The following is a 21,669-nucleotide window of genomic DNA, read 5'->3' as shown; positions in this document are numbered from 1 at the left end:
TTCTTACAAGATTTTTCTAAAGTTTTGGTTTTATATTTCAGTTATGTGTCCACCTGTAATACATTTTTGTGCAGGCAACAACGTAAAGGTTTACTTTGTTCCCCCTTTATGAATAATAAATTGTCCCCTCAGCATTTACTGAATATCTTATCCTTTCCTATCTTTTCTAAAATAGAAGAATATTTTTATGCTGTTTATTTGGCTGTGCTATTTTCTTTACTATATCTAAATGAATTTCACACTAAACAGAAACTGTTTTAATTTCAATGTCTCAAAAATCTTGATATCTCAAAGTCAAGTGCTCCCATATACTTTTTATCTTCCAAATCTTGTCTTTTTTTTCATTCTTTCTGCGTTTTTCACTCTTTACTCTTGCATTTATATTTTAGAACTGGTCTTAATTTTCACAATAAATGTAGAAATTTTAATTCAAATTGATTATATTTCTTATATTGGATAGAATTAATATCTTTATAATATTGACTCTCCCAAGCCACATAGTTTTCATTTAGCTAGGTCTTATGTCCTTCAAAAATATTATATAGATTCTCTAAAAGCTCTTACAGTTTTTTCTGTTATTCCTAGATACATTAGAATTTTTGCTATTATTGTAATAGAATGTTTTCCATTTTATGTGTCTTTTTGTAGGAGTTATGTACAGGAATACTACTAATATGTACTTAATGTTATTTGCTTTTGAAGTTAGAAGTCTGGTTTAACTCACTGTATTCTTATATGTTTGGAGACTTCATTGGATTTTTCTCTCTAGATAAATTTAACATATGGATATAAGGATAGCTTAATTTCTTCCTTTTTTACTCTTTTTTAAAAATTATTGCCTCATTGCAATATCACACTTCTACTATAATTAGATTGCAATATCATACCTCTATTTAATTAAGTAGTCCTATACTTCAATTGAAGTGCCTCTTAAGTATCGTGATTAATTACTTTACAAGTATATGTTTTAAAAATAACTCTAAAATGATATATTCAGCTCTATCAACATTTTCTTTTAATTGTTCAGTTTTTGTAAGCATACATCAAGAGAAAAGATGTTTAGTAATCATTCTGTAAATGCTGAATGATTATATTATAGGTACTTATCCATTATTTTTGACCTTTTGGCTAATACTGCTAAATAAAATCCTAGTTATTATTCAAAAATAATGATTGAGGTTTATAATCAACTGGAAAACATATATCCCAGTAAAAGCTATATAAACTTAAAAAATATAGCAAACACCTAACCAATAACATCTTTTACAAACTGAATTTGACTACCAAGGATAACAATTTGCAACTTCCAATAGATGGGTCAATTAACAAATTCCATGTGGAAGGAGACTCTGTATGCTTTCTTTTCCGCTGTTGTACCACCAGTATAGAGTCTGACATTTAGTAAATGTTCAATAAATATTTGAGGAATAAGTGAGTGAAATAAACTCTCCATGTATTTTATTTTCTCCAGTGCAGCTTTTGCAGCGTTGTGCAGCACAGAGGGGTTCTATGCTTCAACAAGGACCTGTAGCATAAACAAATCCTCTCTTTCACTCATTAAAAGCAGATCCACATGAATTAAAAAAGGTAGACGACATACTTTTAAGTCAATTAAGAAAATTGATTGAGTTTATGCTGGTGCCAGAAGAAAAGGCCATAGTGTTTATACTTGTCATGAGCCTCAAAGAAAAAGTGAAATTAATATATACATAGAATGTCAAGATCTACACATATGTAAATGTATGTATAATTGTTTAGGCTGCTTTCAAAAGTCTGCAAATCCTGACCTTCACAACTATTTGATGATTCTATTATATTTCTGAAAACTTGTACTGGTCTATCTCCTCCTCTCTATGCTAAACACTATCTGACTTCATTTCTTTTTGCTTGGTGTTACCGTAATAATTCTTCTTCCTTGTTTTCAGCATCTCTGGTTCTTCCTCTTGGGATCTATGCTTCATAGAATACAGCAGAAAGGTCCATGGATTCTGAGGTAAAATGCTGATTTCATCATTTATTAGCAGTTTGGTATTAAACTAGTTACATTACCTTGATTTGTTCTTAGTATCATCATCTATAAAATTATAATAATAGTAATAGTAATAACATTTGGATTACTACTAGGTGTAAATGAGATCATCTATGTAATATACATGATAACCAGCAAATAGTCCACAACTGATGAAGGTTAATCATTCTTACCATGTTTATTCTATCAGAACATTTTAAAACCTAAATCTGACCCTGACCATCGTTACTTAAAGCTGTGAGTGATTTCCAGAAGCTTAAAAGTGCATAGTGGAGAATGGAGCTTTCCTTCTGGTCTAGCCTTGGTTTCCTTTTGCTCCCTCACCACCCTGAGTGCCTCCCTCCCTCCCTCCTTTCAGCCTTTTATATTCTGCTCGGTCATTTCAGGGTTCAGCTATTTAAGCAGACCACGGGCTTTCAAGTCTCATAGTCTGTCAAAGTCTCTTTCAAGTCTCTGGCATATTCTCTTCCCCCCTTCTGGAATTACCCTCCCTCTCTGCTCTGGCAAAAAACTTCTTTCTCCAGAATCCCTGTCTACTTCACTGTGGTAGAATTAACAACCCTCTTGCCACTATGTAAGCTATATAGAGATATATTGAATTTACATATATTTACATCCATCTTTCCCAAGAGCCTGTGAATTTCCTAACGTCAGAAATCCTTTTTAAGTTGTCTTTGAGTCCCAGAATTCCTAGAACATAGTAAAAGATTTAATCTATGAACAAATGCCTAGCAAAGGGACTCCTGCTTGATATACGCTCAGTGACTTTTATCGAATTGTATTGACTGAACTGAATTCAAATAGCTTTTGTTCCTCCAGAACCCCAATCTACCAGTAAACAGATGTTAGACCCTCTCGGTGTTTCAGGGTCCTATTTTGGGTTACTGACACAAGCTTAACCCTTGGCAATAAAAAAGATATTTTCTTTACTAGAACCTAGAAGAAAAGGCGACCAATGACTCCAGAAAAAGAACTGCCCGTCCGAGGTGCGGGCTCACAGCTGGCTTCTCTCACCTCTCTCGCCTGGTGAGACCCGAGAGGGGACGGGAAGACAGCGGGGGAGCGGGAGAGCAGCTGCGAAAGCCGACCAGCTCCTCTGCCTCCTCCTGGGAGAGAGAAAGGACACCGCGCCAGACACCCTTCAGGAGAACCCGAACAAATAAGCCTGGGTTTCTCTGGCCCTCGCTCTCCACTCACTTCGTCCCCCTCACCCCCCTCACCCCATCACTCACACACACGCACACAGAGAACCACCTCGCCTCCAGACGCCCAGTTCGAAGATTACCGTGACTGTCAACGAAACATGCCAATCACAGGCAGCCTAAACCAGATCCCTGGGAATTGAGTACAAAAATCGGTTTGGAGGCAGAAAGGAAATGAACATAGCCACCTCCAATGCACAAAGAGAGATTCGTATTCATATGCACGTAGCATCCGAAGCAAAGAAACAGCAGGATATCTTTGCTGTCGGAGAACGCGGAGCACCACAGACAGGAACTTGGAAGGAACTGAAATCTGTTGCCTGCTCCACTAGGAATATTGTTTGCAAGACACCAGGTGTCTTTCGGGAGTGAGCGCCCTCTGCGCATGCGCAGGTCCATTCGGGAATCACTGCCCTGCCGCCGACTAAGTTGCATTCCTTGAATCTTCGCAGAAAAGACAATTCTTTAATCAGAGTTAGTAATGTGGACAGTACAAAATCGAGAGAGTTTGGGGCTTCTCTCTTTCCCTGTGATGATTGCCATGGTCTGTTGTGCACACAGGTGAGCAGGGGCTGTTGAATGTCTCTTTTCTTCCCCCCAGGTGTTTCCTTTTTACGGGCTTGCTGGCTCATGTAGCTCGTTATTTGGGGGGTAGGTGTGCCTGTCTGTTCTTATGTCCGCTTGCAGTTCGTGCTCGTTCTGAATCCGGTCCCTACTTCTTCCCTTCAGCGCCAACGAGCCCAGCAACATGTCATACGTGAAAGAGACAGTGGACAGACTGCTCAAAGGATATGACATTCGCTTGCGGCCGGACTTCGGAGGTAATGCTTCATCTTTTTTTTTTTTTTTCAACCTGTAACCCATATCTAGTTCTCCTTTCCTGGCGAAGATAAATGTAAAAAAAAAAAAAAAATTAGGAGAAGCGTGTCATTTTCGTCAGCGTGCACTACGCCCTATGCTCTGGCCAAACACGCGCGCGCGCTCACACACACTCACAGACGCCGGACCCCCAGGCTCAGGTGGATGAACCCCAGGCAGAGCCGGCCTCCCCCCGGCTCGGCACACCCTCTGCATAGTCACTGCATCACGCGTGTGCCCACACCTGTTCTCCGAGGCTGCCCCCTGCAGCGGGGTGGAGGGACGGGGTGGTGGGAGCCCATTCGGAATGTAGTAAGCGCCGGGAAGCCCTCTGCCCCTCCCCAGCCTGTGGCCGCTCTGAGGTTATGTCCACAGTGTGCCCCTGTCCCCCGCAGGGCCCCCCGTGGACGTCGGGATGAGGATCGATGTCGCCAGCATAGACATGGTCTCCGAAGTGAACATGGTGAGTGGCCTCGCGACTGGCCCGGCGGCCGCGCTTACGCAGATGCGAAATGCACCGGTCCCCGTGCCCTCTGCGTTTGGTTGGCGGTCACCTCGCCCCGGCCCCGGGATCCCGCTCCAAGCGCGCTCCCTGCTCTGGCACACACGCCCTGCCGGCCCCGGTTTGTATTTTGAACACACACACGGGCTACTGCAGTGTTCAGGCGGAAACGTGCTCGGCACTATTTGGGGAAGGACGGGTGACTGGCGCCGGCGGAGCGGGTGGGGCGGAGTCAGCGGCACTTTCGCAGGGTTTCCTCGGGTGTCGCGAGGCGCAGGGCACCATCTGCCGGCGGCCGGGTGGCCTGCACCCGCCGGCCCCCGCACCGTGGCCCGCAGCCACCTCCTCGCCAGTCGCGATCCCCGCAGCGAACAAGCCAGACCCAGTCAGGGCCCGGCATCACGCACCCAAGCCCACAGGAGGTTTCCCGGCGTCCTCGCCCTTCCCAGGCCCCAGCACCCGGGGCGGCAGGTGCAACAGGCTGGGGCCGCGGCCCCTGCTGGCCTGCTAGCACGGAAGTACAAGCCGGCTTCTGGGAGAGGCTTGCATTGTTCCCACGTGAGGGTTGATGGATTTGTCTTGCTGCGTCTTGCGAGTTTAAGTTGAACCAAGCTTGGGTTTGCGTTAGACACCGAAGCATGCGGAGGAAAGCCTGATGATCAGTGACGGTGGAACAGGCAGCGCAAGGCAGAGGGCGACAGTAACGTGTAGGGAACACAGCGCAATTTTTCATCGCGAAGAGTTAACATTCTTTTATTTCATATTGCCTCCTTCCTTCTGAAACTGTTTCAGCATCGATCGAAATCATAATGTCTCTTTCTCTATTGGCTGTTTCCAACCACTGTGGGGTAGCAGTTTTCTAGTTAGAGTTTCTAACTGTTGCTTCTTATAAGGCAGGGGGAAAAGCCTGTTGCTTTTCTAGAACAAACCACCCAGCGAACAGCTAGATCTACCTGAGAAAAATGCCATTTTCATTCCACTTACGGGAAAAAAAATGTATTGCGGCAGTGGAAATTTAGATAGCCTTAACAATTTAAAGACTAAAGCCTTTGGGAATTTTATCACTGTGTAGCTGTAAACGCTATAGAGTGATAGGCTAAATGAATTGTCAGTTCATTTCACTTCATTACTATTGTGTCATTTTATTTTAGCATGTTAAGGCTTAAGAATTTTTTTTTTTAGGGTATGTCAGGGAACAAATACATATATTTAAAATATATTGAGTTGGAGTAGATTAAAAAGTGTGACTATTACATTTTGTATTTTATAGTTGTACCTTCCCCTGCTTTAAGTAGCTTATTTTAAACAGTATTTTAATCTGATGGGGGTATTAGAAAAGCAGTTTTGAAATATCAATGCACAATGAATATTCTCTGACTTGGAAAAGGATTTTAATAGACTCATTTATAGTATTCTCTCATATACATGTCCCTGCTACAAAGCACCCCAAATGAGCTATTTACAGACACTGGGGAATGTAATAACAGGGGCACATATACAAACCATACCCAATCCATGTCATGTGACTGGATAAATTAGGCAATGAATTAGTTTAACAAGCTGTTTCTATCAGGTAGATAAATGATGAAAATATTTTCCTTTTCAGTCATTTATTTGGCACCTTGTAAGTACCCACACAGATAATTTATAAAATAGGAGAAGATTGGGAAAGCTCAATGTCTTTGCTAGTGGTCTGCTTTTCAGAATTTTTAAAATGAGTACTTTTGTTAACTATGTTTACAAACAACTTTTCAGTTTAAAAACCTAAACAAAACTGAACTGAATAGGAAGTTGCTATTTAACCAAAACAACCACCATAACAAAAAAGGTCTGTATAATCAGTTCAGTGGAATTTGTACAGAGGCTCAGGAAAAAAATATATATATTGAATTTAATTGCTTTACCGTTGGAAATTGCTCTTTATTATGGAATAATATTTTAAGAAAATTGATTTATTCACTGTACCAGGTATGTACTTGACTTTTAAAAAATATTCGCCCAACGGATAAACCCTTAAAAAATATGTTCTACCAAATTACCCATTACCTTTCCACAATGGTGTTAGAGACATGATAGGAAAATAGAAGCCACTGAACATAGAAAAATAAACCTTCATTTACTTAATTTTTCTTCTGTCATCAATGACAAAGCATTGAAATGCATAGATTGCAAATAACTCCAAAAAAAAAAAAAATGGAAACAAGGAGGACTTCAGGATCAAGCGTTCTATAGAAACACGATCTGGATAGTTAGCCCTGATTAAGAGCGCTGTCTATGACATGCTTTGATTTTTAGACAAGACAGTAGAGTTGAAAAGTCAATGAGAAATAAGACTTATTGCTTTTATATTGAGCATATTTCAGAACCCTGATAGGCAATAACTTCTGAGATTATTTAATAGGGAATTTTCAACAAAATTAACAACAAATAAGAATGGATATTGCATATAATAAAAATAGTTTTAAAGAAAATTTAGATTAAAATCTGTTGCTAAAACATTACTCATTTTTATATTTTTATTCATTACCATTATTACCCACCCATTTCCACAACTGGGAAAATGACATAACTATGCATTACGTTAATGCTTTTGAAAACTACGTTCTGTTTGGAAACTAGGTTCTTTTAACTTTTATTCTTTTCTTATGCTATGCTAAGTGAAGTATAATTCCAGATTGGTTTCTAACATTGTCTGTTTTATTAAAGACTAACGTCACATCAGGAGTATTTTTGATTCATGTCCTTCAGGATTTAAAAATATTTTTCCTAAATTTAAAAAAGAGAGAGAGAGCTCTGTTAGTCAAGAATCTCTATAATCAAGAATTGTTGGTTTTGAACAGTAAATGGAAAACCTCTGAAGAATAATTCTGATGCAGGGAAAAAAATCTATACTTGAGAGCAGGGCTTTTCTTTTCAGGCAAAAATATTATTCATTAAATCAGGAAGGACTTTTTCTTTTGGCATCATGGGATAGATTGTGCTTGTGATGGCAACTACAATACTGTTATTTTCTAAACAGTCATCTTTAAGAAGCTACTGATTTCCATGTGTGTTAAATTAAATCTCTCAAACCTTTTTTTTTTAACAATTTCTGTGAAATTGTATACCTACACACATACACAAACATGTACACAACAGGCTGATCAGAGAGGAATAAAGAGCAGTAGGAAGAAGAAGAGACAGGAGCCCTCAGAGCCTGCCTTGAAGTAACCACGGACATCTGCTGATAAGAGCCCAGTAAGACACAGATAATAATAAGCAAGTCTTAGAGTAATTGACTGGAAGGAACATGATTAAGTACCTGTAACAAAAGGTTGAACCCTTGTATTTGGTTCCAATGACTAGCTGTTCCTTCTTATTAAAGAGGCAGCTCCTAATCATCAAAGGGGAGCTCAACCACACAACTCTCTGTCTCCCATCGAAAGACATGGTGGTCTGAGAGTGGCCACCCCCAGAAGATTTGACATCTCTTAAGCCCTAATCCAATGTAGGTCTCAACCCAAGCTGTTCCCAGGACTGGGTACCTGTCGTGTGTTCATGGCTTCCTTCCTTCACACGTTCATAGATGCCACAGTGACTGCTCTTACAGGCATTAAAATTGACATTAAGAACGCCTCCTCAAAAAACTAAAATGAGTTTAATTGTCTAAATAATACCCCAGAGAAAAACAAATCTTATTTATGAAATACCCTCTATTGTCAAAATCCCATTCTTATTTTAATAGTTGATTCCGGACGTTTCTGGTATCCACTTCATTTATGTCTCACTTATGTCTAGTTACCATCCTCCTGATGACACCAAACAGTAACCACCTGTCCGAAATCTCTCTTTCCCATTTCTCTAAGCCAGTGCTTCTCATTCTTCAATGTTTATCTGAACCACTCTGGGATCTCAAAATGTTAAAATGCAGTTTCTTATTCAGAGGTCTGGGGTGAGGTCTGATATCCTGCATTGTTAGCAACTCCTAGATGCTGTTAATTGCTCATACATAGACAACACCAGGACTCCCTGCTGGCTCAGACGGTAAAGTGTCTGCCTGCAATGCAGGAGACCTGGGTTCGATCCCTGGGTCGGGAAGATCCTCTGGAGAAGGAAATGGCAACCCATTCCAGTATTCTTGCCTGGAAAATCCCATGGACAGAGGAGCATGGTAGGCTACAGCCCATGGGGTCGCAGAGAGTCAGACCCGACTGAGCAACTTCACTTTCACTTTCAGACAGCACTTTGAAAAGCAAGATTGCAGTACATTTTTCCAAGGCCTAGAATTATTAAGAAATGAACCTTTTTTTCCTCTTAAATTTCTCTAAGGATGGTATTTTTCCAAGGTTTCAAATTAAGTTTCAAATTAACTTCTGGGTAGTCAAACAGGTAGCTGTGCTCAAAAGCAAAAATTAGTGTAGTAATTGATGATAAGGAACAGGATAAAGACAAGAGCCTTGTTGGTAGGGGTCGACTTAAAACTGATACGCAGTCCTGTGTCAGTACTTGTGAGTCATCCAACCTTAAACGATGGCTGTGAAAGTGCTTCCAAGCAGAGCAACTTGCACAACACTCTCCTCGACTTTACAGAGCACCAAGGACTCTTCCTTTTCACAATAAAGAATACTGCAAACTGGGTTTCCCCTACTAAGAGCCTGCAATAGCTTTATAAAATAGCCTGAACATACTCTTGCTGCTGTCGGTAAATTTTCTGAGGTTATAACAGAATTCCTTTGCAAATAGAATAAATAGGTCAGTACTATTTAAAGGCATGAACAGATATCAGCAGTTAAAGATATAAATATGTTTTTCTCTTATTAACGAGGTCTCCCTTTTAGGTGCTGGGGTGCAATATTGTACCATCTAGAGAAGTTCAAAGAGGAAAAACTTCCCTTTACCTTTCTGTTTGGAGATAATAGATCTTTGTATACTCTAAGCCACATCAAAGCAAACATATCCAGATTTTTTAAAGTTTGAAGTTACATTTGAAATACTATGTTCCTAGGGTTACATGGCCAGACTAGGAATTAAAGTGCGTAGTACAATGAAAATAAATAGTGGCATTTATTGAATGCCTTTTGTTGAATATCCTATGTGGAAGACATGGTTATCAAATCATTTTATCAGTAACTCATTTTGTTGTTTGTTGTTCAAAGGCTAAGCCATGTCCCAGTCTTTGCGACCCCATGGGCTGCAGCTGTCAGGCTTCCCTGTCCTTCGCTGTCTCCTAGAGTTTGCTCAAACTTGTGTCTATTGAAGGCTCTGTAATCACCATCCCCCATTATAGATGGAGAAACTGAGGTTGAGAGAGGGAGAAAGTTAGGTTGAAAGAGGTTAAATAACTTGCTCAGAAGTTATAGATCTAGTCAATGGCAGAGCCAGGAACCCAGGCAGCCTGGTTCCAGAACCTGGCTTCTATCTGTGAGGCAAGTAAGAAAACACTGCTGGTATTTAGCTTTGGGACTTTGAGTAAGTCACTTGACTTCTCCAGTTCTCAAGTTTTTCTTCTGTAAAATGAAGGTAAATGACCCAGTTACTAAATCTTTTCCAGTTCAAGTATCTACTGTAGAAACTTAGACTCTGTCAAAATGCAGATTCTTCCTCTCCACTGTATTCTCCTGTTAGATGTCATCTTATTCCATTTTGTTCTTCTGTTAGATGTGTCAGTCAACAAGCATTTATTGAATTCCACTGGGTGCAAACTCCTGGTGTCTCCTGGGAACATTGCTGTAATGATTTTGTGCAATCTGGGGCCCCTTGGATTACCGTTTTAATTGGTCATGACATAATCATCCATTTTTCCCTAGTTAAACACATTCCCAAAGACAACAACAAGAAATGTTGAATCAGTGGTATTCAAAAGGAGATTTGAATGATGCTGGGTTTATATTGTATTGCACTTTGGAGCCAAGAGTGTATTTGAAGTGTTTCCATCCTGTGCTGTCCATCGTATTCATAAGGGGAACTTTGCTCAGCTGTTGCCAAACTAACAAATATTTCAGCACAATGTGAAACAGAAGGAGAGCTTTAGTTTCCAAGATCTGGGTATCCCAAACGATTTACCCAAATCACCTAAAATATTTCCATCAGGTGGTCTGGGAACAAGAGGTAAAGCCAAGATGTCACCTGAACTGAACATCAATTCTATAAATATTTGGTGTTTTTGTCATGGCAGACCCCCTAAGTTCTTGATAGCACTCTCAAAACACACATGAATCAAATGTTGCATTATCAGGGAAGGTAAAACATGTCAAAAGAAAAATAAATGATATTAAATGTTTTTAATTGATTTGAGTTTTAACAACTCAAATGACCATTATCATACTTGAGGATAGTGGAAAGATAAATGCTATACCCTTGCAGTTGATTAAATGTTAATACAATTTCCCCATGAACTTTTCAAAACACTGAATCCTATTTTTCATAATAGCAGGATTGACTTTTTGCATTTTAGAATACTTCTGTTTTCAGAAGATCATGCATTTCATGAAGTCTCTTGACTTCTGGTTGTTGAGAGTAGTTATAGTCAGTAGCATAAAACAATCTATTACTCAGCACTTGACAGAAATGATCAAGAAAGGTTTTAAATTAATTCCTATCAGTGGTGATAACTTAGGAAAAAAGAGACTGGTCCTAAGATGAGTGAAAGATGAACAGGTTTTCTTTAGTGCTTCTTAAATGCTTAAATCCCCTTCTTAAATCCTCATATTCCTCTCTGTTTTTCTGCTGGTAGTTTTTTTTCTCTTCTACCCCTCCATTAAGTACTGAGTGTATTTTGTCTCTTACAATCCCAATAAAACTGTCATTGTTTTTTATATTTAAGATTAAAGGCCTTTTCCCAAAAGCACGCATTCAACCATTTTAGTGATTAAAGCACTTTAGTGATAAGGTCTCTGTCTTTGTGGAGTTTATAGTCTTTAAAAAACAAACAAAGATCTCTATGCTTGAAGTAATTTTTTTTTTCCTTTTTGGAAGATTTTGAAACACTCATAGTTACCTTGATTGGGGGCTGTTTTGGTTCGGCACACACTGAACAATTAGTCTTTTATCATGTCATGAACTCGGTATTAGGAATGGAAAAATGACTAAGATGTGTTCCATATCTTCAAATATTTTATAGTGTAGGGAAAAATGCAGAAATAGTGATTTTAAAACAATGTGGTAGGGGCTGTGATAGAGATGTGCATGTCCGTGTCCTATGGAAGCATGGAGAAGTAGTTTCTAAGGAATGGTGAAGGGTTAATACTTGGGGTAAATCCTAAAGAGGACTAGTAGTGAGAGCCCTGTGTAGGCTGCAAATGAGAAGAAATACTTTCCAAGCAAAAGGAAGGGCATAAGCATTGGCAAGTGTGCCCGCACACAGCGTGGAGTGTTCTGGGAACTGCAGGCCATTCACTCTTGTGAGAACTTGAAGGGCACAGGGAAGACTGTCTCGAGATCAAACAGGATGCTCAAAGCAAGATGTAGGACAGTGTTATTGAGTGTTCTTGCTTGTGTAAAAAGAAGCCTCTTTAGAAACGTGTGTGTATGTGTGTGTGTGTGTGTGTGTGTGTGTGTGTAGTATAAGCACTGACCACTTCTGCAAGAAGGCTCAGGAGATGAGTAACAGTGACTGCCTCTTGGAAGTAGAACCAGCACTAGGAGTGTGACTTGGAGGGATACTTAGCGTTCTTTATAGGCCCCTTTGAATCGTTTGATTTTTAAAACTTTTACACATTTTGCATTTTCACTTTAAAAACAAAGTTAGACAGGCAGAGAAACAGAAAGAAATGATGGCATGTGTGCATTAAGGAAATGAGTCCTAATTCTGAAACACAGGAAACCTGCTGCGGATTTTAACAGGTAGCTACATTTTATTTTTCAGATAGACCATTCTGATGGCTTCATGGAGAGTGAAGTAGAGAGGCTAAAACAGGGGCAAACATTTCCAGTTAAGAAGCATGAGAGGGTGTGTGACACTTCATATGGATGATAAAAGCCTCAAGTGGAACAGTAGCTCTAGGAATGGAAAGGAAGAGAAAAAAAGATTCAAACAGAAGTCAATCAGAGGGGTTTTGTGACTGGTCAGATATTGGAAGTTAGAGAGGCAGTGAGCCTAAGATACCCTATGGCTTCCATATTGAATGATGGGCATAGATGGCACCATCTGCCCAGGGCGGGAAACAGGAAAGGAAGTACCAGCCATCTTGTCACCACTAAAGGAGATGTCTTTACAGATTTTTTTAGGAAAAAATCTCAGAGCATGTTGTTACAAGACTGTGGGAAGGTGCTCAGTCACTAAGTCGTATCTCCCTCTTGGCAGCTTCATGGACTGTAGCCCGCCAGACTCCTCTATCCTTGGGATTTCTCCAGCAAGAATTTTGGAGTGGGTTGCATTTCCTCTTCTGGGGATCTTTCCGACCCAGAGATCAAACTCGGGTCTCCTGCATCTCTTTCCTTGGCTGTCTGCCTCTCTACTGAGTCACCTGGGAAGTCCCTCTTGTGGAAATACAGAGGTAGCATATTTTGGAGGTTGGCCTATCCTGAAAAAAACTAGTTTCTTGGTGACCCTTCCAGTTCAGTTCACAAATAAGGCAAGTTCTACATGGAAAAATTCTGAGCCCATACATGTGGTGGCTGAAATGACCTGGTTAGAGATTTGGAGAAATGGTGCTGGCCAAAGACAGAGAACATTCAGTGCAGTCAACTTTAATCTGTAGCAACATTGTTCTTTATCTAGGAGGACCCAGACCCTGATAAGATTGAGAACCTACTTTTCAAAATGCCCCAGAGAAGTGACCTTTGTATGCTGTTTCGTTTGCTTTTATAAAACCCTATAGGTGCGGGAAAAAAAGATTTGTGCGGAACTCACTTACACAGCATCTGCTGTCTTCTCCGTCGAGTCCCTAAAATGATTCAGAGTCCTTCTGGAACACTGTGTTTCCATGGGAAATCACATGAAAGCAGTGTGAGTCCTTGTAGAAAGTGCATTTGGCACTGAAATGAGACGGGGTATAATAGACAGCTCAAGTGGGGCCAGCAGAAGTGAAGCTTAGCTGCCAGAAAATTCAAAAGTGACTCCCAGGAGCTTTACAGAAGAGCAAAAACATTTGAATGGTTTAGTGGGGTTGATTTTAAACAACCTTGTTGAAACAAGGTTTCAGCAGAGCCCTACCCCCACAAATGGTCTCCTGGCAAGTGGATACCTATTTAAGCAAAGGCGTATTTGTAGATTGTGTCATTGAGTTCAGAGAAAGAAGGCAGAGAAGCAGATAGAGAAATAGACTTAAACAGAAGGGTTCAGACAGAAGGTAGCTGTTAGCAATCCCTACCGCAGTGGAGAGAGTATGCGTTAAGGTCCTTGGGATGCAACCAGGAAATTAGAGGCCTGGAGTCTTGTTCTGGTTGCTGAATGGATTCATCAGGGAAGTTGCTAAGAGAGAATCCTGTTTGAATGAGAAGGTTTATTTGGGAACCTTCCTGAAGGTAGAAGAATAGATTTATTGAAAGTTCAGGATCTCTGCCTACTCTAACCCTCTGTGACTCATGGGGAGGTTGGTTTTTTTTTTTTTTTTCTTTTGATCTATTATTTTCAAGAGAATGCTATTCGATTCTCTAGTCAAGAGAAATCCCTTTGTGGTTTCCATAGAGACAGTTCAATGACATTTATTTGAAATCCTACCTGTGCCTAGAACATTTTCCCATGTCAGAAGCCATCATTTCTCCCTTCTCCCACCTGTAATCTCTTTCCACCCAAATGCATCTAGATCTACTTCAAAATCCACAAGAAATCATCTTTCTTCTATAGTCTTGTCTGTAGCCACATAGAAGAGGAATCTGCTGGAGGAAGAATGTCTAGGGCATAGAAGCAAACCTCTGAAAAGTCTGAGACTCTGAAAAGACAGAAGACCCAATATAACATAATGATTTTCTTTAAGTTCATATAAAGTTTTTATTAGCCTTGTCTTCCGCCTCCTACCCCCAGCACTATGTTAGCTACAGGAAGTTCAGGATTATACTCTATGCTCTGTATGTAGTTCTTAGCATATTATAGAGACTTAATAACATTTATTAGGATTATAAAAGAATTTTCCTAGACATAAAAAAGTGTTAGTAATAATGGCATTTAAAATTTCTAATTCAGAAATTAATAGTTCCTCTGTCAGGCCTACCTTATACTTTCATAAGCAATTTTCTTTTATGTTGATCGTGAATCATTAGCCATTTCCAAAGAAACAACTCTATCAGGTGGCACAGCCAGTTTTAGAGACACAAAATCATTTCATGACAAATCTCAAAGTATAAATATATGCATATATATGTATACACATTTAAGTATTCATTGTCTTTAAAAATTAGTGAATTCATTTCATTTTTCAAAATGTAATCTGTGTGTTGGTACCTGGACTTTCAATATTTCTGGAAACATTTAAGAAATTACAAAGAATAACTGGATTGATGACTACAAAGTGAATAGCATTTAAATAGAAGAAAAGTAAAACATAAAAGGAAGCACACAAAAAAGGTTTTCTCAGGCATTTGGGGTGATTTTGGAGGAGCCAAGTTAAATTTTAAATGATAACCAAGGAACTTAATCAAATTTGAAAATATAAAGCAAGTGATATACCTAATTCAGAAATATATATTTACTATGGAAGCATATAATATCTATTATATCTGTCTTATCTACTTATAGCTGCTGTAAATGTATCCATACCTCAAACATGAATGTTTGCTTTGAAACATCAACTTTTGTCTGAAACTTCCACACCCACACAGTCATTTGTCATAACCAGTAAATGTGTTAAATCAAATACCACATTAAATGGAGATAAGAGATTTTTTTTTCCACTGACATCACCACTTCTCTGCTCCCCCCACCTGCAACACGCGCACACACACACACACACACACACACACACACACACAATTCAGCACATCCCGAAGGAACAGTCTAAGAACAAAGATCCCGGTTCAAACTGACCATGGAGTTGAGGCTTATGAGAGGAGACAGAGAAGATTCACTATGAAGATTCACGTTAGTCACTGAAAACTTTTGGCTAAATGTGGTGGGAACTGATTCTCAGACGTTTCAAAGCTGGAAACAGAAGGAGGAGGACAGGATGAAAAATTTGAAGAGTGAAAGGTACTCACAAAACTGGAAAGTCATATCCAGTTTTTGGTGGGTTATTGGTGCATACCTCCTACATCCCTGTCTACCCTACTTTGGGAAACACCCCTACAAGCTGTGCCGTCATGAAGTGTGAAGAGAACTTCATAACCTGGCTCTCTGAAATTGTGGAAGGGAAAGACTTTCGAGATCTTACAGACATCTGCCCTACTGTGCTCAAAACCCCTGTCATAGGACATAAGCATGACTTGGTGAATGATAGTTTTGCCTCATTCACTTTCAGTTCAGTTGCTCAGTCGTGTCCGACTTTTTCAACCCCATGGACCGCAGCACACCAGGCCTCCCTGTCCATCACCAACTCCTGGAGTTTACTCAAACTCATGTCCATCGAGTCGGTGATGCCATCCAGCCATCTCATCCTCTGTTGTTCCCTTCTCTTCCTGCCCTCAATCTTTCCCAGCATCAGGGTCTTTTCAAATAAGTCAACCCTTCGCATCAGGTGGCCAAAGTATTGGAGTTTCAGCTTCAGCATCAGTCCTTCCAATGAACACCCAGGACTGATCTCCTTCAGGATGGACTGGTTGGATCTCCTTGCAGTCCAAGGGACTCTCGAGAGTCTTCTCCAACACCACACTTCAAAAGCATCAATTCTTTGGCACTCAGCTTTCTTTACAGTCCAACTCTCACATCCACACATGACCACTGTAAAAACCATAGCCTTGACCAGATGGACCTTTGTTGGCAAAGTAATGTCTCTGCTTTTTAATATTCTGTCTCGGTTGGTCATAACTTTCCTTCCAAGGAGTAAGCATCTTTTAATTCATGGCTGCAATCATCATCTGCAGTGATTTTGGAGCCCAAAAAAATAAAGTCTGACACTGTTTCCACTGTTTCCCCATCTATTTCCCATGAAGTGATGGGACCAGATGCCGTGATCTTAGTTTTCTGGATGTTGAGCTTTAAGCCAACTTTTTCACTCTCCTCTTTCACTTTCATCAAGAGGCTCTTTAGTTCTTCTTCACTTTCTGCCATAAGGGTGGTGTTATCTGCATATTAGGACTTCCCTGCTGGCTCAGAGGGTAAAGTGTCTGCCTATAATGCGGGAGACTTGGGTTTGATCTCTGGGACAGGAAGATCCCCTGGAGAAGGAAATGGCAACCCACTCCAGTACACTTGCCTGGAAAATCCCATGGACAGAGAAGCCTGGTAGGCTACAGTCCATGGGGTCGCAAAGAGTCAGACATGACTGAACAACTTCACTTTCACTTATCTGCATATCTGAGGTTATTGATATTTCTCCCGGCAATCTTGATTCCAGCTTGTCATTCATCGAGCCCAGTGTTTCTCATGTTGTACTCTGCATATAAGTTAAATAAGCAGGGTGACAATATACAGACTTGATGTACTCCTTTTCCTACTTGGAACCAGTCTGTTGTTCCATGTCCAGTTCTAACTGTTGCTTCCTTCATACAGGTTTCTCAAGAGGCAGGTCAGGTGGTCTGGTATTCCCATCTTTTGAAGAATTTTCCACAGTTTATTGTGATCCACACAGTCAAAGACTTTGGCATAGTTAATGAAGCAGAAATAGATGTTTTTCTGGAACTCCCTTGCTTTTTCGATGATCCAATGGATGTTGGCAATTTGATCTCTGATTCCTCTGCCTTTTCTAAAACCAACTTGAACATCTGGGAGTTCATGGTTCATGTATTGCTGAAGCCTGGCTTGGAGAATTTTGAGCTTTACTTTGCTAGCATGTGAGATGAGTGCAATTGTGTGGTAGTTTGAACATTCTTTGGCATTGCCTTTGTTTGTGACTGGAATGAAAACTGACCTTTTCCAGTCCTGAGGCCACTGCTGAGTTTTCCAAATTTGCTGGCATATTGAGTGCAGCACTTTCACAGCATCATCTTTTAGGATTTGAAATAGCTCAACAGGAATTCCATCACATCCACTAGCTTTGTTTGTAGTGATGCTTCCTAAGGCCCACTTGACTTCACATTCCAGGATGTCTGGCTCTAGGTGAGTGATCACACCATCGTGATTATCTGGATCATGAAGATCTTTTTTGCCTCATTACCATTGAGCTTTCACACATTTTAAAGGATTTGTACTTTGGCTTCTGCAGAATGGACAGAGATATGTGAGCCCAACCTCAAACCAAACAAATTCCACTATTCTTTTTCAATACTATTCAATCTGACCTAGCGGAGGTTTAGTTTTGAGCAGAAATGTGGGGCCCTTTCAGTAGTTGGTTGGGGAACACCTATGGAAGATGGATTCAGAAGCTGCCTGCTTGAAATACCGTCATCGGATCTCAATAGCCTCTGTTCTGATTCCTGGTGAAAGGCAAATAACTCCCAGAGAGGCACTAATCATGCTAGTTCTTATTTCTTGTATTTGCACCAATGTGTGAATGAATGACTGAATGACAGCACAGGTTTGCTTAAGAGAAGACTAGAAAAGAATAGGAGAAAAGTGAGGAGACAGAACTTACTTCACACTTTCCCCGAGTCAGCAGTTTCCTTACTTTGGGAACCAGTACAAAAGAGGCCAACACAGTTGCAGAGTGAGATGTGCTGACCCAGCATTTGTGCTGTCCGCTCTCCACTCAGAAAGAATTGTGCTTTATCTGACAGTGATACTCAACTTTCTGGAGCCCAAGATGGGAAATCGACAAATTCACTCCCGTTGTCTGAAAGCATAGTATCTATGCTGACGGGGCCAGGTGGCAATAATATACCACAGTTTTAATAACCTGATGAATTGCATAGTTAAAATCAGTGTCTAGTGGGCAACACACTGGAATTTTTTAAGTCCAGACACTCCCCATCTGGTGAACATAATTTTGGTTTTTCTCCTTAAGTACATTCCCCTTGAATATGCTTCTGTCAAGTTATATTTAAATAATTTAAGTCACTTTAAAATGTCAGGATGAGATTGTATTCTAATTTATACTCTCAAGTATGAATCTCATGACTTACTTAAGCCCTTTGATTCTCAGTTCCATGTAAAATGGAAATAATAGTGTCTGTTCTACTTATTTCAGGGAGCGGGAAGAATCAAAAGAGGTTAAATCATATACAAATATGTGCTCTGTATATGTGATGTAAAACTGTAAACTACTATGGATATTAAATACTGGTGTTTTTATTGTTTTACTGTTATCTCTTAGACTGGTAATGAATTTCTCCTGCTTTAATGCTAGGATATCAGGAATAACATTAATTCACATCTTGCATAATCAAATATAATGATATTTTTGTTCAGTGCTGGGATTTTCATCAGGCAGTTGAAATTCACAGTACTACTTCTCATTGTGAAACTATTCTGTGACATCTGACAGGGAAAAAAAAAAATGAAAAGAATTTCTCACACCTTTCCTCCTGATCATTTTCTCTTGGTGCTCACTCTGAGACCTCTCACATTTTAAAATTTCAACCTGTGTATGGCCCCCCATACCTCTCTAACTTTCACTTTTTGTGTTACTTCCTGGTCAGTGAAAGAAATGGGTTGTGTGGTTTTCCATGGGCTTAGCCGGGGGATGAGGGCTCTGAAGGTACCGTTATTTTGATTGCAGCCCCTGTACCTACAGGCCCTGTTGCCTTAGTATTTTTTAACTCTAGAATAATAATATAATTGATTGTCCAAACATGAACCACTGAGGATGAAAAGGAGCACTACTAATAATACCTGGATCAAGAAGTGTAAACCAACACTGTCGGGAAAGCCAGGGTTTATGATCACCCCGTGCTACTCAAAACCTGAATTTCCTCATCTTTATTGATTTATCTTTTTCTTCATCTTTAAAATGGGGATAAATTATATTTTCTTCTTAAGTCATTGAAGGCTTAATGATCTGTTATGTTGTCTGATTTGGGGGAAATATCAGTTATTTTCTTCTTCCTTGTTTTCCTTTTCCTCCCTCTCCTCTTCTCCTTCCCCTTCCTTCACTGAACACGTATTAAGTACCAGTCACTGTTACAAGCACCTTATATGAACTTCAACAATGGACGTAAGGTAGAGTAGATAACCTAATAAGAGTTTTTATACTAAAATTTGAGATAATCAAACAGATAAAAATATCATCTATCAGCTCACCTTTGTTTATCAAGAGTATTATAAGAGCAAAGAGATTTGCTAGGAATTGGGAAGTGTTATTAAAAATTGTAGGATTTACTTTATTCATTCAAGGAACAGCCAAGAATATCATTGAGAGAATAGGTTATTAAAAGATAACAATCTTTACGGGGTCATTATTGACCACAATTAACACTAAAAAAGGGCCCTAATGATGAGATCTTAACTTATGACATCACAGAGAAAGCACTACCAAGCTGAGATGTTCAAGAGGAAAATAATCTAGGTAGGAAGGTGATGGATATTCCACATAGGGAAAATAGTACAAAGAAGTTTGTAAAGATAGTATTACCAAGACTAATCAGATGTGAATCTTAAGGCCTAGAAAATCATCTTGGAATCTTAGTAATAATAATAATACTTACTGAGTACTTCTAAGCAAGTACCATTCTAAGCATTGTACAAATATTAACCCTGCTGCTGCTGCTAAGTCGCTTCAGCCGTGTCCGACTCTGTGCGACCCCGTAGACGGCAGCCCACCAGGCTCTCCTGTCCCTGGGATTCTCCAGGCAAGAACACTGGAGTGGGTTGCCATTTCCTTCTCCAATGCATGAAAGTGAAAAGTGAAAGTGAATAACCCACTTAATCCATAATGCAGCCATATAAGGGATGTGTCATTATTATCTCAGTTTTACAGGTAAAGAAACTGAGGCATAGATAGAAAAGTTAAAAAAAAAAAAATACTTGCCCAAAGTTGTACAACTAGTAAATGATAGAGCTGTGATTTGCACCCGGCTAGCCTGGCTTCAGGGTCTATGTGTGGTAGTTAGGTCACTAAATCAAGATCATAAAACATTGTTATTTCTGACAACATTTAAACTAGAGAAGTTTTGAAGATTAGGAGGCATTAATACTTGACAAAATGGGTCCTAGGATGAAATGTATTAGCAATTAATATTATTTAGTCCAGAGTTAAACTTTGTAAAGGTTAAGGAGTAGCTTGATTAATGTCTTCAGGTTTACAAAAGCATTTTAATCTGTTAACTGATTTAAATCACATTCAACCTATTTGCATGCAAGATATTACTTAAAGTGCAGTGTTAGGTGCTCACTGAAAATAAAATGAGAGCATGGATTTTATGCCTCTTCTGAGAAACTCTTAACTTGAAGAAAGAAGCAAAGTTTAAATTGGACATAAGGAAGAACATCTTGACTGAAATGAGTGAGAAGATGCTGGAAGCAGCTATAGAGAGTATCTGGGAAGTGTCCATCCTTAGAAAGCTTCAGAACAAGAAAAGATAATTATATCTGTCCTAGTTGGCTTATAGAGCTCTTCTATCCAAAGGCAAGAAGGTGACCAGAGAAATAATGCTTCGCTAAGAACCTTCCCAATTGAGGGATTTGAACTTCTAAGAGTTTTACTTGATATTAACAATCTATTGTAAGATCTTCAAAAATCCTCACATTTTGATCACCTGCTTCCCTCATGACTCAGATGGTAAAGCGTCTGCCTGCAGTGTGGAGGACCTGGGTTCAATCCCCGGGTCAGGAAGATTCCTGGAGAAGGGAATGGCAACCCACTCCAGTACTCTTGCTGGAAAATCCCATGGTTGGAGGAGCCTGGTGGGCTGCAGTCCATGGGGTTGCGGAGTCGGACGTGACTGAAGCAACTTCACACACAGAGTATATATAATTCGAGAAGAAGACTACAACCATACACTTAGAGGTAGTGATGGGGCACTTGACTGGGCTATCATTAATTCACTGGCTCTTTCTGGAGCAACTAAATTATTGACTGGGCTTCCCCTTGGCTCAGCGGTAAAGATTCCACCTGCCAGTGTAGAAGACAGAGGAGACTCGTGTTTGATTCCTGGGTTAAGAAAATCTCCTGGTGGAGGGCATGACAACACAC

General features: G+C 39.9%; 1 protein-coding gene across 1 annotated transcript in view; it reads left to right on the top strand.

Annotated features, from left to right (window-relative positions):
- Window positions 1-3,471: 3,471 nt before the first annotated feature.
- Window positions 3,472-21,669, top strand: part of GABRB1 (gamma-aminobutyric acid type A receptor subunit beta1) — a 410,935-nt gene continuing 392,737 nt past the window's right edge. Inside the window, exons 1-3 of the mRNA XM_043438789.1 lie at window positions 3,472-3,792; window positions 3,961-4,052; window positions 4,485-4,552. Of these exons, the coding sequence (XP_043294724.1) occupies window positions 3,713-3,792; window positions 3,961-4,052; window positions 4,485-4,552 (240 nt within the window). The 5' untranslated portion in view covers window positions 3,472-3,712. The remainder of the gene's footprint in view (window positions 3,793-3,960; window positions 4,053-4,484; window positions 4,553-21,669) is intronic.

This window comes from Cervus canadensis, chromosome 19 (assembly GCF_019320065.1).
Source record: "Cervus canadensis isolate Bull #8, Minnesota chromosome 19, ASM1932006v1, whole genome shotgun sequence".
NCBI lineage: Eukaryota > Metazoa > Chordata > Mammalia > Artiodactyla > Cervidae > Cervus > Cervus canadensis.
The sequence above is the reverse complement of the archived record's forward strand: the minus strand, read 5'-3'. Positions and strand labels throughout refer to the sequence as shown.